The following is an 18,810-nucleotide window of genomic DNA, read 5'->3' on the forward strand; positions in this document are numbered from 1 at the left end:
CTCAACACCCACAACAGAGTCCTTTTTTGACTCTTAGGCCTCCCTTTCACCACTATTTGTAATTATTTTCTAATTATTTATAAACCGCTCATTTTCTGAGGATTGAACCTACGGCCTTGCATGTGCTAGGCAAGCTCTCTCCCACTGAGCCACACCCCCAGCCCTATCTCTGTTCTTTTCTCTGTTAGAATGTAGACTCATGAAGGAATCTTTGCCCTTCCCCCCTTCCCTCCTCCCAGTCTCCCCTCCAATTCCTTCTTCTTCCCTCCCCCTCCCTCCTCTCCCCTTTCCTTCCTCCCAGGGAGCTGGAAGATGACCACAGGTGAGAAGGGGCTCTTTAAAAAGAAGTTTTTGATCATAACTGGGGGATGGCATGACTCTGATTTTATAAAGCTGACCCTTCGCAGCAAGGGTAATTGGAAGAGGACTTGAAGGCAGGACCGCCAGGAAACTATGTACACAAAGGATGGACACTTAGATGTAAGGCATGTGGTTCTTGGGGGGGGGGGCTGAACAGAATGAACCTAAAAGAGGAGGCAGAAGCTGGGGTGTGGTGAATATCGAGGATGGCACCTGGCTCTCTAGCATGGATACCTGGGTGAATGGACACCATCTTTACCCCAGTATCCAGCAGAAAACCAGACACCCAGTCAAAATTTGCAGCTACTGACTTTACAAGTGGTCGAAGTAGGGCAAAGCGTCCCTAAGCAATGAGCTTGCATGGGCTCTCTAGATGCCACTCCCATCTGGATCGATCTTCCATTCCTCCTCCTGCTTGGGGTTATCCATCAGTGAACTGCCAGGCCAGCCAGACCTCATATTTCTTTTTGTAAACATTGTTATATTTTTTTATTAGTGTGCATACATTGCATGCATCCATAGCATTCAATGTCATGTTTGAATATATGCATACAGTGTGCTAATCAAAGCCAGTCATTCTTTGTCTTCCCTCCCCTTCCCAGCGCTGCTCATCACTGTTCTACATTTAGTTCTACTTCCATAAGTGTCTGTTCATGAGGGAACATGTATCTGGCTTATTTTATTTAACCTTAACATAATGTCCTTCAGTTCCACTCAAACTCCCCTCACCCTACCCCAAAATCAACTCAAAACAGATCAAAGACATAAAAATAAGACCCCAAACTAGGAAACTACTAGAAGAAAATGGAGAAACAGCACTTCAAGGTGCTGTCAACAGGATAACCAAATGGGATTACATCAAATGAACAAATCCCCCAGCAAAGGAAACTTTCAATCAATGGAGCAGATAGACATCACAGCAAAGGAAACTTTCAATGGAGCAGAATGGGAGGAAGCTTTACCAACTGTTCATCTGACAAAGATTAATATACTAACTATTTAAGGAACTCAGAAATTCTGAACAACAAATCCATCAAGTTATCCAAATTAAAGATCAGAAAATAGGGTGGGAATGATGGTTCAGTCTGTAAAGTGCTCTCTTCGGGAACATGAGGACTTGAGTCTGATTTCCTGTACCCACATAAGAAAGCTGGTAGCATACTTGTGACCCCAGGACTGGGGGGACAGGGACGGGAGGAAACTTGGAGCTCACTGGCCAGTTAGCCTAGCCTAATTGGTGAGTCCTAGGTGTCAGTGAGACACCCTGTCTCAAAAAACAAGGTGATGGCTCCTAGAAATGACACCCAAGATTGACATCTGGTCTCCACCGTATATACATGCATGCATATACTCCTGTGCCTATTTGTGAATACACACACACACATACACACACACACACACACACACACACACACACACACACACACACCCCTACAAATCAACTGGAAAAATTCTCAAAAGAAGAAATACACATGCTAACAAAAACAACCATGGTATTTTCAATTCCCAGGCCCCACTGGGCCCCAGGAAGCATTGACCCCTCTTACCCTGCAGAAGGGGTGCATATTCTGCGCCCCTCACTGTCTCCAGACTGTAGCATCATCACCACCAATGCCGCTGCAGTAATTTGTCAACAATTTTCTTGGGACTTTGCAGTTATATTAACAATAAAGCTTATACCCAACAGAATTATTATAATTCCTCACTGCTAATGTGATTAGTATTTTTGTTCATTTGTGTTTGAAATCCATTAGCATAAAATTTATATTCAATAATGCCCATTGTGGTTTTTAACTCTTGTGAAAATGGCTGTGAGGTATAAGTCCATAATAAGGAAAGCACAAAATGCTCTTTGTGGGGAAAGAGATTTTAGTTGCATCATGCCTGGAATGGGGCTCTTTAATAGAGGGTGTAAGTATGAAGGGTTGGGGACAGAGAGTTTCAAACAAACCCTCTGGTTACACAGAGGACATATTTCTATTCTAGGAGGATCCGTCTTCTTGCTCCTTTTAGTGTTGTTTCCTCCCTGACTTACAGAAAATATAAGTTGTGTGCTTGCGGGGAAGGGTATTTAAGGCCATGAATCTTTTGGAACTGAAGGGACCTTGAAATTACTGTACTGAGCTGGATTTTCAAGGAGCTAGGAAACTGGTGCCACCACCAGCTGAGGCTCCATTCAGAGCTGGCAAGAAGTGGGATGGTGGGGTGTGGTTGGGCAGGTACCTAGGTGGGAAGTGGTTGCTCGGTGAATTGGGGACCATGCTGGGAAGTTCACAGCATTTTCCATGTTGGAATCCTCATCAGATGTTTGCCTGGAGCTCTACAATTCATATACCAGATTCTGTGCATAGGCTTTGGAGCCAGACAGACTTGGGCTTGAAGTCCTGGCCCTTTCTGTGATTGACTGTCCCTTCTCCTCATCTGTAGAACTTGAATACTAACACGGGTCTCTCAGATTTGGATGTGAGGAGGGTTAATGAGAGATCACCAATACACAGGAGGCCGGGAAGGTGGTGTTAGGTCAACACACAAGCAGGAAGACTTACCAGCCAGGTCAGGCAGGCTCCCTGTAGCAAGCTGGTTAAGGTCAAACCACGTACACATTTTCTGAAGTGGGGTAGTCTAAGCATTGAAGTCCTGCCCATAATTTTCAACCTTTTAACTGCTGTGACAATGAGACTTTATGTTTACCAATAAAATATAATTCCAATTTAAATTTTTAAAAATGTATTGCACGCGTGCATGCGTGCGTGCGTGCGTGCGTGCGTGTGTGTGTGTGTGTGTGTGTGTGTGTGTGTGTGTGTGTGTACATGCCACAAGGCACATATGGAGATTGATCAGAGGACAGCTTTAAGGAGTTGGTTCTCTCTCTCCATCTTTACATGTGTTCCAGGGGTTGAACTCAAATCTCCAGGCTTGCGTGGCAGATGCCTTTACCTGCTGAGCCATCTGTCTGGCTCACAACTTCAGTTTTGAATGATTTCTACATATGTCTCTCATTACAGAAACCTCTCAAGAATGTCAACAAGCGAGACTGGCCCTGTTGGGATGACACTTCGATCTTGAATTCACTTGCTAGCTTCATCATTTCTTTGTAACAAATGGTTTTCAGCATCCCATTCCTCAGAGCTGGACAATCACAATTTCATGCCTGAGAGCTAGGAAGTGGACCTTTGGGATCCCAGACAAAGGGTCCCCAATGGCAAGCCAGACACAGTAGTGCCAATATGGAGGGAGTACTCATGACTTGGCTATAGCCTGAAGAGTTATGTCACTTGTGAGGTGCTGTGGATATCACTTTGTATAAATAAAATGCTGATTGGCCAGTAGCCAGGCAGGAAATATAGGCGGGACAAGCAGAGAAGAGAATTCTGGGAACAGGAAGGCTGAGTCAGGAGACGCTGCCAGCCACCGCCATGAGTACCAACATGTAAGATACTGGTAAGCCATGAGCTATGTGGCAAGGCATAGATTTATAGAAATGGATTAATTTAAGATATAAGAACAGCTAGCAAGAAGCCTGAGCCATTAGGCCAAACAGTTTAAATAATATAAGTGCCTGTGTGTTTATTTTATAAGTAGGCTGTTGGACTGCCGTGGCTTTGTGGGACCCAGAGAGAAAACTCCAGCTACAGTGAGGCATGTCAGAGGCAGAGAAACCAGGCAGTTAGAAGGTTGACATTGTGGGCTGGAGATGTAGCTTGGTTAACAGCATGTTGTCCTAATATAAATGAAATTCTAGGTTTGATCCTGAGCACTGAATAAAACTCGGCATAGTGGCACATGCCTGCAATCCTAGGACTCAGGAGGAGGAGAAAGGAAGATTAAGAGTCCCAGGTCATCTTCAGTTACAAAGAAGGGTGATTTGACAATTAATGCCATGCAATGTTAAAATATTTAATAAAACTTTTTATTTTCTCAAACAAGTAGAAGAGACTTCAAATCAAACTGAAGAAAAACACAAGCTCATTCTGAAGCCTCCCTGCCTCCAGTCTATCGTCCAAAAGGACCCCCCAGGGCATGATGAAGGAGCAGGGTGACTTCAGTTACATTCAATTCAGGATTGCAGACAGCTTGGAGTCCAGATGGTAGATTTCAGGGAAGCACTGGGTCTGGGCTCTGCTCACCTCCTCAGTCTGTTCAGGCCTCTGAGCACACACCCATCAGAACACAACAGGGATACCATGTAACTGAGGCCCCCTCCACCATCTTGGGAGATGCAGGGCAGGAGGAAGGAGGATGGCGGCCTCTCAGTGACCTGCACAGTGACATGGCCACACTCCAAGCATAGCTTGCCTTTTCCTTGTCCCAGAACAGCTGGGGCCAGGGAGGCATGGCTGCCTGAGTCTCTCTGTTATGACAGAGGGGCTTCTGGGGGAATGACAGCTAAGACTAGGCTATATCTCTCAACAGCAAACCACAAAAACTGCTATTCTTCCAAGACCCTCTTCTCAATCTCTATTTGCTATTAACTAGCCCTGGCTTTTGATGAGAGATGGCCCATTGTCATGTAAACACATTGACAAGAATAATAGGTCATTTATCCTGCTTTCCTCAGTAGATGCTAGGGCCTAGATAATGGGGCAGCTCCTGGACCCCTGGGCTCACACGATATGGCTCACAAAAGTCATATCAGTACATTACAATTATGACTAATGACCAGCGAATTTATCAGACACTTCAAGACACTGTTGCAAAACACCACATGCCAGCACATAAAATGCCTATTTTCAGAAGCGACAATTTGCTTAGACAGCTTGAACATTATCCTCCACCCTCAAAAACCATAGTATGAAACCATAAATCACCCTTTTCACTCCCAGGAGACCAGAGTTCTGTCATACCAACAAGCAGAATGCAGAAGCTTGAGGATGCCTGAGTTCATGGAGAGAAACTCTCTAATGCGGCCCATACAGCCTGCCTCAAGCCCACCCACTGCATATTTCAGGCTCTTGGAAAGGAAACCCAGGGATGCTCTGACCTCATTTCTAGCTGTTGGTTGATCTGGGAGTCTGTCTTTACCTGTTGTCGAATCTCTTCCTCCATTTTCACTGGTGAGCCCAGTTCAGCAACCTGTTTGACACCTTCGCTGGCATACCCTCCATACTCCCACAGCACGTAGTTCTTGGAGTGGGACCCGCCAATGATGGCAGACCAGTGATTGGCCCGACCTGGAAGTCAATCAGGATGCAGATATCAGTGTGATTCTTCAGTGATGGGGAGGGGTTCTGTTCAAAGGCTCAGGAGGTACTGACTGGGCATTGCCCTGTCTTAATCTAACACTTCTCAGGGATCAGACAGAAGTCTGGAGATCATGCAGGTGCTTTAAGAAGACAGTTCAGGACACCTTCTGTCTAAGGGGTTCTCTGAGAGGGGGGCAGTTGAGAGAATTGGAAATGTTGGTCAGATTTGTAAGACAAAATAGAGAGGGGAGGCTATTTCTGTCAGCTCAGAAACATAAATTAACAGTGCTCTTGGAAAGCCATCAGTAATTCAGGGCTGCAGTATCATTGTCAGGGGTGAATTAGGAGGTGATGCCACGGATGTAGAAGTAACCTGCTCACAGATGGCATTGCTCTAAAGGTTTTAGGAGTTTGTTATTGGAAAGGATCTGGAAGCCACTGAAGGGTTCTGATCAGGGCAGCGGCATGAGTGCATTTGAATTTTAGATAAATCCCCCGGGCAGCAGGGTGAAGAATGCAACAGAGCAAGCAGAATGGCGTGGAGATCTTGGGAGGTGAGCAAAGACCAGGAGCTGAAGTGTATGTGGGAAGTGGCCTTCATTCTCAGGGCCAAACATGGCTTTCCTCAGCTGACTTTTATTTACAGTTCCCATATGAGGAGTGAGCAGGCTAGCCACATTCAGAGGGTGGGACAGATAATCTGGGTGTGTGGAGGTGGCCACCTACCACAGTGACTTGGTGATAACCACAAGGGATGGTGGGCAGTAGTGGGGTGCAGGAGGGATCTAATGCACAATGTGAGGAAACAGCAATATTTGAACAAGACCACGATAGAACATGGCTTGAGGGTTTTGTTTGTTTTTTGTTTTTTTTTTTTTGTTTTGTTTTTTTAAATCAAAGTTACTAAGGAAGTGGGGAACAGGGAACTGCTACTCAATGCCAGTACCACATCAGGCTTCTTTTTAGTTGCAAATACTACAGATATACCTGTATTTACTATTGGCTAAGTCACATACACTTCAAAGGACTGGCTCAATTCTCAGCCATTCTTTGGTTGGTTTTATAAAGTCTCAAATTAAAGAACATTTACGGGCACAGTGAAAGGGAAAATTTGAATGAGATAAACCCAAATGACACTTTTGGTTAACCACTGTATGTCCTAGAGTGGACAGAATGCTTCACTCCATCCCACCATATTCAAAAAGGATTCTGAACAGCGCCTGGTCCTGTTTATACAGCATCCGTCACTCCCCAAAAGGCTTTCTACTCTAGAGGCATATCCATTACATGTATATAAAGCCAGGTGGCACCTACCCAGCCTGCTGAGGGCAGCCACACCCTCACCCCAGAAGATGACATCACCTTGTGGGTCAGCCTAAATGTCATTATTTCCTATATATCAGAGAAATGCAACCTTCATGTTTATCCCAAGAAAAAGCCAGGTGGAGATGTGGCCAGCTATTCCTATAACTTGTTTCCTGAGCAGTAAGAAAGGCTTAGCTGTCATCGAAGTTCTGAGCATACGTGTGAAGGCACGGCCTGGTAATCCATGGTGACCCTTTGTTTGAAGATCAACCCAGGGAGACTGACTTCAGCATCTCTCGATCCCCACCATGCTCTTCCACTGAAGTGCCCCCTACATTAATGATTGTTCTAGCTGAAATTCTGTATCTGAGGAGCATTATTATTCCCTCTGTACTGTCTCGAGTGGCTTGGATCACTTTTATTCCTCCGTCATGATTTTCCTGATTAATCTCAATTGTCAGCTTGATAAAGTTTAGAATCATCGGAGAGGAGAAGCCTCAATTGAGGGGTTGCCCAGGTCAGATTATGAACATGTCTTGGGGGGGACTTTCCTGATTACAAATTGATCCAGCTCACTGTGGGTGGTACCATTTCCTAGGCAGGCAGTCCTGGGCTAAGAAGTCTCACTAAGTGAATGAGTGAGCCAGCGAGCAGCATTCCTCCATGGTTTCTGAAATAATTTCTGCTTGCTTTATCACCCTGACTTCCCTCAGTGTTGGACTGTGACACGGCCGTGTAAGTCAATGATGTTTGTCACAGCAACAGAAAGGAAACTATGACAGTGGTCACTCAGAAGCTTTGCAAGACTGCCTTCAGCTGACTTAAGTGCCTGCCTCCCGTGTCCCCACTAGTACGGACCATATTTACTATCACTGTAGTCCTCCTAGAGTAGGACAGATTTCTGTGAGGGCAATCTGTCTTCATCCCTGTTCCCAATGTGCATTTTCACCTCATGCTTCCAGAAACATTTTACACAATCAAACGGGAAGGTGCCTGAAACACTGGGCACATGTGGGCACAATTTAATTCAACACAATTAAGTTCAAGTTCAGTTCGCACTGCTCCTGACTCCTACTAAGCCACTCGGTTGTGCTCTGTGTTCTTGAAAAACAGAGAGCAATGAGAAGAAAGGAAGGCACTGGGCTCTTGAGCCAAGCGACAAGGAATCCATCCCAGCATTCCCATGTCCTCGCTCTACAAACTCTCAAAGTAAGTTCCTTTATATAGCCACACTTCAACTTCCTCTTTCATACTCTGAGAACACTTGCCATACTGACCTGTTAGGAGAGTTAAGTGAAATTATTAAAAACAATGAGATGCTATGTATGACATCACCCCAGCACAGAACAGACACTCAATAAGTACGGCTCCCCCATTTCATGGCTGTTGGAGTGGCTTCAAAAATGAGAAAGACGTGACGCCTACCCTCACTTCACTGTGAGAAATAAGCATATATATTATGGGATGTGCTAGAAAGAGAATGGGAATGAGCACAGTCACGGGGGGCCAGAAGAAGGACCCAGATGGATCTCTCTACCTTATTCATTCAACTTCCATTAGCTAAGTGCCAAGCACAGTGGCAGGCCATAAGGATTGACATGAATAGGACATGGCACTTGCCCTGAGGGACTCAGTCTGGGGTGGGGAAACAGATGAAAGAGCAGATTAGCTATGATCCTGCTCATCAGGGTTATCGTACAATAACACAGGGATGAAAGAGCCAACTCCAGATTCCTTAAATTCAGCGAATCAAGGTCGAGAAGCTGGTGTGCAGAGAAGCAGGCATTCCCAGAGGGGGATCTGTCTTTGAGTCTCTTACTCTCTTGAATAAAATTTCACTCCAGGCATTCAACCTGCTAAGCACCACAGTTGTTAGTTTCCTAGAGTGACTGTGCAGCAGAGCACCTGCCTTCAAATTTCAGCACTGTGCCATCAGTTCAGTAAGATCTGTGTAAGGCACTTGGCCAGGGGGAGGGACGAGACCACATCCTCCCGGGGGAGGGGGCAAGGAAAGCACCATGGGAAGACAGTTGACATTAAAATGGGCATCAAAGGCAGGAGAGCAGCAGTCACTCAGGTGCAAATTGGCACAGGGAAAGAGACATGGTGACCGGAAGCCTGAGCCGTGTGATTATGAACCATTCATTCAACCTCCGAGAGTCTCAGTTTCTATTTGTATTTATTTGTTTGCTTCATGTGGTTCTCAGAACAAAACCCAGAATCTCACACATTCTAGACAAGTGCCCTATCATTCACTGAGCTACATCCTAAGTCTTCCTCCCTTTTAAAATAGGGGTAACAGTTACAAGTTTGACCATGTCCCAGATTTGTGCAAATTAATTGGGCTGGCTTTGGAAGGAACTATGAAGCTGTAGATGTTTTCAGCATCACTTCAGATAGAGAGCCCCATGGGAATGTTTTTAGTATCACCTGGGATGGTGGTGGGGGGAGGAGAGATAGAGATAGATAGATAGATAGATAGATAGATAGATAGATAGATATCAAGAGTGCATGTGCCCCATGGAAATGCACAAGAATCCAGGGGCTGGAGAGATGGTTCAGTGGTTAAAAGTTGAGTGCTCTTGCAGGGGACCTAGGTTCAGCTTCCAGCACCCACATGACATCTCACAACTACCTGTAACTCCAGTTCCAGGGGTCCTGACACCCTCTTCTGGTCTCCATGGCACTGCATGTACATGGTGCACACATATATATGCAGGCAAACCACACACACACACATCAAAAATAATATGTCTTTAAAAAAATCCATAAGAAAGTTGGAAAGGAAGCATTTTTTTTCCACTGGAAAGAGGGCTCTCAGAGGTGAAGAGAAAAGGAAGAAGAAGGCCAGTGGGAAGATGGTGGGTCAGTGGGAGCAGGGATTCTATTAGCAATGCACACAAGGGGATCAGACACCTGGTAGATGCTGCTCTCCTAATGGTATCCCCACTCTAACCTTATCTCCATGTTCTACATGAGCAAACTAAGCCCTGTAGGATTTAAGGAGGCTACCCAAGTCTACAGACCCAGAGAGGGGGAAAGCTAGGATTCAAATCTAAATCTACTTGACTCAAGAACACTTGCTTTCCCCCTACATCCCACGACTGGTCAACAATGAAAGAGAGCCTTGAGTGGACTGGAGAGTTAGAACAGCAAGGGATTAGACAGGACAGGAAGTCAGGGCTAATTACAGAGCTCTCTGAGTGCCTATGTGGTTGGTGGCCCTATCAAAGGGGGAAATATGACGGGAGATCTGGTGGTTCATGTGTTTGAACACCTAACCCTCAGCTGGTGACACTTTTTGGGAGGTTAATGGACCCTAAGAAGCAGTATCTGGAGAGTAGAGGTAATCACTGGGGCTGGACATTTGAAGTAGTAGCCTGGACTCCCCTTTGGTTCCACATCTGGCAGACCAGCAAGCTCCCATGGACAGATATGCACCAGCTACCAAGCCTTCTCTACCATGTTGGAGTATTCCCTCTGAAACTGTGAGCCAAAATACAACCTCCTTTCCTCAGGTCACTTCTGCCCAGCATTTTGTTACACTAACAAGAAAAATTAACTAATACAAGATGCTGTCAGAATTCTTTTACATAAGGAAATCTGACTTAGGGAGTTTCATGTAGATTGTCAAAGGAGGTGAGTGAAGACTCTAAGATTCGGAGCCAGGTCTACTTGGTGCAGGGGCTAGCTCTTCTTTATTTATTATATCTGGTGGGGCACACCCAGTATCAGGAAGGGGCATGGTCTAAAGGTGAGGAAATAAAACAGGAGGCATTCAACATTCCTTGCCTGAATTTATAGGATTTGATTTGAGGTAGTAGTAGAGGAAGTGGAAACAAGGGGCTAGGAGATGAGGCAATAAGACAGAAGACTGTGGACTAGGGATGCCACTAAATGAGAAACTATTCATCTGGCTAGTATAAGAGAGGCTCTAAGTTCAATCTCCAATAAAACACACACACACACACACACACACACACACACATTGACTCTGGGATGTAATTTTTGGTAAAGTCATTAAAACTCTTGTTCTTGGGATCAGATTAATGTAGATGAGAGTCTTGGTTCTGGAACCTCCTAAATGGAACAAGTCAATCATTCTCAGCCTCTGCAGATGAACACCTGCTGTCTTAGTCAGCATTCTCCAAAGACACAGAAGCAGGAGGTTGTGGATGCATATATATAAGAGATTTATTAGAAGGAGTTGACTCACTCAAACATGAAGACTGTGAAGTCACAAATGTACAGCTAGAAACATGGAGACAGGGGCCAGACAGTGGTGCAGCTCCTATCCTACTCTGAAGGCCAAGACCCTTCTGAATGTGCAATTCTAGCCTGCAAGCCGCCAGTTGGCTCAAGACCTAGGAAGACCCAGTGTTATAGCTCAAATGCAAAGAAGAAGCAAGAGAAGGGTGATGTGACGAGTCTTCAGTGCTGATCTGAGGCTGAGGATCATTAAATAAAAAATAGCCAATAAAATTAAATCTGAACAGGGCATGACGAAGTCAGATCAGTTTCTGAAAGACATGATGGCCAAGAGGAATGTGCTTGGGCGATTGGGTAGCTGTGAGAACCAGAAGGCCGAGAAGACAAAAATGCTGAGTATAAAAATGTCTGAATCTGGAATCATCTAGATGGGACCCAGTAGCATAGTACTAGCAGAGTGAAGTGGTCAAACAGATTCCAGTCAGCTGGAAGGAAATAAACTCTAAGAAATAAGGGAGGGAAGAGAAAGAAGATCCAGGCATGAGAAGGTATGGTGATAAGGGGTAAATTTAATGCTTGTAGATCCCTTAAAAGAATAATCAGGATGTCACTCCTGTTATCCCCAGTGAAACAGTGAGGCCTCAGTCTTAGAAGGCAGAGAAAAGCCAGAGACTATTACTAACCCTTTCTCCTCATAGGGAAGGGCATAGTTGTTTGGTCTGGCATGTCCCTCACTAGTTCCAGTAGTGTTCAAGTAGCCTACACCAGTCTGGGTGCTGTGTGGCTATTTCCTTGGGATAAAAAAAAAACTCATAGGACTCAGTAAGTAAATAAAACTTACAAGTCTCAGGAATCTTCTAAAACCTGTAAGACTTACAGGGTCCAACCCCAATGTTATATAAGCAATAATAATTACTGGGGATACAAGAGACTCTGAACTGCAGACTTGCATGCAGAGAGTGTCAGGGACACAGCTTTCCTGAGTTGTCACCCATGCTGAGGTGAGGTCTTTAGTAATACTGATGCCTTTGAGTTACCAACTGTGAGTTATCTGCTTGAATGAGAAATATCCTTCATGGTCCCAGGCGTTGGAATACTTGGTCCCCAGTGGGTAGCACTGTTTGGGGAAGTTTTAGGTGGTACAGCCTTGCTGGAGGAAGTACGTCACTAGGAGTGGGCTTTGACATTGAAAGTCTTGTTCTACTCCGTTTCACTCTTTCCACCTCAAGCTGATAGTTGGAGATGTGAGCTCTCTACTCTGTCTCACCTCTTCCACCCTGTTTCCCATTTGCCACCATGATTCCCTCCCACGGTGGATTCTTATCCCTCTGGAATTGTAAGCTCAGGTCAACTCTTCTATAAGTTGCTTCAGTCACAGTGTTTTGATCACAACAACAGAAAAGTAACCCCTCACCCTCACTCCTGTAAGTAACAAGGAAAGTCATATAAACCAGGCCTAAACATGTATTTCCAATAGCTTAGAGGAAACTTCTGTAGGACAAGCGTGGGAGAAACTGTGAGGAAGAAATGATCACACGTGTGAATTTGTGATCCTGATGGCTAACCAAAAAGCCACTTTAGGGTGATACCTTGAATATATGTATTCACTATTAAATACACTGACAGCCTTCTTGGTCTCTTCTCTGCTTCCAGCTCTGGTACTAAATTACCAGTGTTGGAAAAGATGCCTAAAATGTCAGCATCGGTCATAGGAGAAGCATGTCTGCCTTTTGTCTGGTGTTGGGGGAGACACGTTCCATGATGGGTAGATTTCTGAGGTGCTCTGCACATGGCCTGTATGATGGTTAATTTAATGTGTCAACTTGAATGGGTTAAGAAAGGCCAGCCATTTGGCCAAACACTCTGGATGTTATTCTGAGAATGTCTAAAGGAGACTATCATTTGAACAGGTAGACAGAATAATACAGATTGCTCTCTCTGAAGGAGTGGATCTTACCCAGTCAGCTGAGACCCAATTAGAACACAAAGGTTGATTCTGTAGTAATACAGATTTCTTGCTGGCTATCTGCCTCCAAGCTTGGCAATAATTTCATTGCTTCTTTGGATTTGAGCTGTAACACTGAGTCTTCCTGGGTCTTGAGCCAACTAGTGGCGTGAAGGCTAGAATTGCACATTCAGAAGGGTCTCAGGCCTTCAGAGCAGGATAGGAGCTGCACCACTGTCTGGCCCCTGTCTCCAGGTTTCTAGCTGTACATTTGTGACTTCACAGTCTTCATGTTTGAGTGAGTCAACTCCTTCTAATAAATCTCTTTGTATATATGCATCCACAACCTCCTGCTTCTGTGTCTTTGGAGAATGTTAAGACAGCAGGTGTTCAGTAAAGGCCCAGATTTCCTGGCCAGTTGCTGAGTTCCTCTGCCAAACCTAGCCTGTACAAGCCACACATTCACTTTCTTGATAGCCATTCATAGTGCTTCATAGAAGAATGTACTAGTGCTTAGTGACAGGATTGATTCAACATGTTGCCTAGCCTCAGCCTCATCCATAGTCCTCTCCACACATCTTTGTTCTGTGTCTTTGCTGGGCCCTTGTGAAGCACTCACTCCAATCAGCCCTCTGATCTCTATGTTCTGTCTTCTCTCAGTAGAATTGAACTTTATCTATTACTAGGTGACCTTATCATTTATATCTCTTCAAGATATAAATGTCAAGCCATCTACAGACTCACACATACACCATGTAGCCAGCAGCTCACTGAAAACTGTTGGGAACCTGACAGTTTTATACACTTCCATTGTGTTGGACCTCACTCTCTGCTTAGCTTTGCAATAGTCCCCCTAGCCTCGGGTCCAGGCTCTGTCAAATTTCCAATGCTTTGGACTTGGCTACAGAACTTGGCTTCTGTCACTTTGCTTCTGGGTGCTGCCCAGGACACAGGTTGTGTTTACCCTCTGGCTCTTCCTGCTCTTGGCCACTCCAGGGACTCACTCTGATCAAGCCACTGTGCTCTTTAAGACCCTGTCCCTATGTGATAGAAAACCTGCCTGAGAAGGGTCGATCAACAGGCTGGAACTTCCTCCATTCCTGTCTTTCTGGTTTCTTCACTCAGCTATCACTTTTTCCTTTCCCTAAGGGCTCAAGAAAAGTCCATTTCAGTCTAGAACAACCCTATCCTTGGGAAATGGATTTAATTTGCTTCATCTTTTCCATCTCCTCTGATGCCTTCACCAAAATTCCATTGCACCCTATTACATAGTCAGTGAGCACTTACTTGGCTCATACTATGCATTAAGCTAGGGACCATCAAGCTAGAACTGCCTGGTTTTGTTCCAATAATGTTTTATATTTTATTCATTATCTATGTATTGCATTCATGCTACAGTGGTAAAGTTGAGTAGTTGAGATTACAAAGTCTAAAATACTCACCATCTGGCTCTTTATAAACTGTTTGCCAAGACCTGTGCCAGGCCACGGCAACTCTGAGATGAGTCAGACTCAGTCACTGTCTTTGAGACATTCCGTTGGGATGAAGGGTGGGAAGGATGGTCTTAACCAGACAATGACAATGAAGTATGAGTGATGTGACTTTGATGAAGATGACAGAGTATGATCTAATGGAGCAGATGCTTAGATGGCGCTACAGGCTTCCTGGAAGAGGTAGATGGGATAGTCTAGCCAATAGGAGTTCGCAAGGCAGATATGGAGTTGGGCAAAGACTATATTTTTTCTAGAAGAAAAGTTAGGTGTAAAAGCAACACTTACCTGGTAAACAATTCATCAGGGTAGTGTCTCTGCATGTCCCCCCCACCCCCATTTAATAAAGAATGAACGATCTGTGTTGAGACTAAGAAGTCAAGCAGATCAGGAAGGGATAGGTATTGTGTTTTAATATGAGTTTTTAATTTTCCTGGAAGGCAATGTAAAGTAATGAATAAATCCACCCACCCTCCCTTTCTCTCTCTTTGTCTCTAGTAGTGATTAGGATTAAACCTGGGGCCTCACGTATCTAAGAGCTCAACTACTGACCCACATCCCCAGTCTTCCAACCTTGAACTTACAATTCTCCTGCCTCAGCCTCTTGAGTAGTAGAGATATTAGGCCTTATCTAGGAGTTCTGGCTAGAATAAATTAATTTTATCTGCAGTCAACCCATTAAACCTGTAAGCTCAGTTGGTTTCTGCTTCTGCGGGAACTATAAAACAAAGCAAATTATACAGAGCTTCTGTTTGCAGATGCTCGAAACAGACAGGAAAAGTTCCAATCCCTGAGAGAAGGGAGAACACAAGAGCTGAGCCTATGCTTTCCTGGGCTGCTACAAAAGATGCTTTTTGGTTTGTAGTGAAGAAAGGTAGAATGGGGGGTGGAGGATAAGGCAGTTTAGCTGACCTGAGGAGGTATGGACAGGGATTGGGACTGTTGAAGCAGATAGATTTATGGGTTAGAATTCCAGAGAGAAGCAAGCTACAGAGAGAGGAGCTTCAGAGATAAGTGTAGATATCTCCTTAACTCTTTCCAAATTAAGTGGCATGTGTGCAGGGCGAGACTCCACAAGGCACAGAAGAAATAAGAGCTCAACAGAGAGTCTTAAAGAATCTGAAGATATGGGATTCTTCTAAATGAGATTCTTCTAAATGGGATTCTTCTAAAGCATCGACAGCACAGAGGCTTTGCTGAGCTCTCCAGGCACTCTACAGTTAGTGGTAAAACTACTTTGTCTTAATAGGGGAGGCTCCCTAGACTTACTTTAACCAAGCTGAGAAAACAGGCCTTGAAAGAGAATCAAGCAGATTCACCAATAAATTAACCATTAGCCAAAGCAAAGTCCTATGTCCTCTAAATGAAGTCTAGAAACTCAGCAATAGAGCCTTCCCTGTGTCCATCATGCAATAAAGAAATGATTGTATAAAAGTCAGATGTGATGTGGTGGAATGCATCTGTAATTCCAGTGCTGGGGCAGGGGTAATGATGGTGGTGGAGGTTTAGAGACAAGTGGAGACACTGGCCAGCCAGTCTAGCTGAATCAATGGGATCCAGGTTCACTGAGAGACTCTGCTTCAGAAAAAAAAGGGTGAGAGACTGAAATAGACACTCAGCATTGACTTCTGGCATCCATATGCACATAATATGTATACAAGTGCGCGCGCGCGCGCGCACACACACACACACACACACACACACACACACACACACACACACACGATTAGAGACATGTAGAAACAATAAAACTAGCCAAGGGCCTGATGAAAATTAGCTAATAGAAGGAGTTCCTGAGATTACAGACAGACAGGAGTGACATGCAGAGATTGTAAAGTAGCTATTACCAATTTTCAAGAACTTAAAGAAAAGATGGATGCAATGAATGAACAGATGGGGAATCTTGGCAGAGAAATATTTTGAAAGATCAAATGGAAATTCTAGAGCTGAAAACAATAGCACTGTATTCAGATACAGCAAAGGAAAACATTAGAAAACTGAAAGTTGGTGCTACAAACACAATTTCAAAGTGAAGGAGAGAAGGCTGAAAGGCTAGAAAAAAATCCTACTGGAGTCCCAGTGGCATATGGAATAAAAATAAGTGGTTTAAATGGAGTCCTACAGGGTAGGATTGAGAGGTGACTGAATCAGAGGCGTATCTGAACAAACAATGCTTGAAATTTCCTGAAATCCTATGAAAAATATCAACCCCAAATCCCAGAAGCTCTTCACCCCGACACCAAGGATAAAAAAGCAAAGCAAATTACACCTAAAAATAAAGTGAAGACTGAATAAAATGAAATAAAGGAAAGAAAATGACACATAAGCCATCATCATCTGAGAGAGACAATGATAAAGGTCTTAAAAAGCAATAAAAGACACATCACAATTAGAACAGAGAAGAATAACCCCCTGGCTCAAAACCAAGGCAGACCCAGAGACAACGAAATGACACCTTTAAATTTTTAAAAGAAATAAAACCCATCATCTTAGAATTCTATTACCTTGTAAAAATATTCTTCAGCGATGAGTGTAAAACAAAGCATACTTTTTTTGATAAATGAAAGCTGAGCAAATTTATGACTAGCACATCTGTAGCGTATGAAATATTAAAGGAAGTTCTTCAGGCCGAAGGGAAATGAAAACAGATGGCAGTGCATATCTGCATGAAGCGGTGGAAAGTTCTGGAAATGGTAAATGCGTGGGCGAGAGGCATCTTTCAGCTCCCTGCCACCGAAGAGTCTCTGTCTCTGAGTAGAATTTCAAGTCCCCCTCTCTGGGCGACCATTCCATCAGAGCTCTCTTCCTACAGAGCCCATCTGCCTGCATGGAGCCCATCTTTAGTCTTTGCAGCTTTCCAGCCTGGACTCCTCCCTCCCCTGTGTGCTTTTCCTTGTAGCCTGAACCCCCAGCTCCTCCTCTCCTCCTCTCCCCAGTCTTCAAGGCTTTGGCTTTCGTTGCTCTTTGTCCTTCAGATGGGCAGGTGCTGGGGACAATCAGAGGAAGATTCCTGTATGCTTTCTTTATTTCCCCTTAAAATAAAAGCATGCTTTCAATTCAGTGACAGTCCTCCTTCTTGATATCCTGGCTAGCAAGTTTTGGCCTCAGCATGCTGTCAGGTAGCTACCCCCACAGTAAAGACACAGAGCAGTCCTAGGATCCCCTTAATTCCCATGTTATTGCAAACCATCTCATTTCACCACTCCATCCCTGACAGGCTCTGGTCCAGTTTCTGCCCCTACAGTTTTATCCTTTTCAGATTATAAGTGGATGTACACAGTATTAAATTGAATTTACTATCCAAAATAGCTCTGAGTTCTTCTTTGTGGAAAGCATTCATTCCCTGGGCTCCTACATAGTCTTCATGTCTGTTCATAGTTCCACAGACCTCCACACAGAGGGGTTGCTTTGGTCCTTCCATCCAGTCCACCTCTGTCAGCTCCCTGCCCTAACTCCAGAAGCAGGAGCCTTCCTTGTGAACCCCTGTTATGTCAGGGGCCCTGCTGCTGTCTGCAGCCCCGGGACTCATTCTGCTGCCACTATCTCCCATGCTGGCTCTACCAGTCCAGCGGGTTTCTGTACCCCTGCTGCTGGCCTGCCTGACCAGCTACACTGACCCCGCCTCTTAGCAATGCTCTACGACTTTGCCCTTCCCAGTTGGACAGGTCCTGTGTGTCTTGGTGTGCTTATAGTCCTACCTTCCCTGGAGAAATAAACTATTAAGATTAAATATAATTGGTTATGGAAATTTTTGACACGGCAGGACCTGTGCCAAGGGATTCTATACTGATTTGCTTTTACTGCCCGGCAATAACCTCAGGAGCTGGTTTTTGCTATTATTCCCATTTCACAGATGATTAAATTGACTCCGACAACTTGAGTTCTTCCAGCAAGTGTGTTTTCTCTGAAGCTCTCATAACAAGTGTCTTGGAGAACAGGGAGTTACAAATCCTAAAGCTGCCTCTGCTTATGAGGGCAGTGAAGATGTGAGAAGACCATTTTGGAAAGGTAGAGTGCTCTGGAGCACAGACTGTACACTTCTCCAAGGTATAGTGACCTCAATAATACACACTTAGGCTGATGTTCCTCCTCTCCCCTGTCCCTTTATCCTCTGTAAACATTACCTGCAGTTCTTGCTGCGGGTTATGCTTTTGGGGGAACCCAAAACTACAACATGGCTCATTCGGTTAAGTTCATGTGTCTAGGCTCAGGTTCCATACAGTAATTGTGTTGATTAGACAAGAGCTGGCTCAAGATACTCCTTCAGCTTTTGTAAAAAAAAGAATACAGGTGATCTCTCTCCATTCTTCCTCCCCAA

General features: G+C 44.6%; 1 protein-coding gene across 1 annotated transcript in view; it reads right to left on the reverse strand.

Moving 5' to 3' along the window:
• Spon1 (spondin 1) overlaps positions 1–18,810 on the reverse strand; it is a 286,372-nt gene that overhangs the window by 112,875 nt on the left and 154,687 nt on the right. Inside the window, exon 6 of the mRNA XM_028875878.2 lies at positions 5,383–5,531. Coding sequence (XP_028731711.1) covers positions 5,383–5,531 — 149 coding nt within the window. The remainder of the gene's footprint in view (positions 1–5,382; positions 5,532–18,810) is intronic.

The sequence above is a fragment of the Peromyscus leucopus genome, chromosome 1, assembly GCF_004664715.2.
Source record: "Peromyscus leucopus breed LL Stock chromosome 1, UCI_PerLeu_2.1, whole genome shotgun sequence".
Classification (NCBI taxonomy): domain Eukaryota; kingdom Metazoa; phylum Chordata; class Mammalia; order Rodentia; family Cricetidae; genus Peromyscus; species Peromyscus leucopus.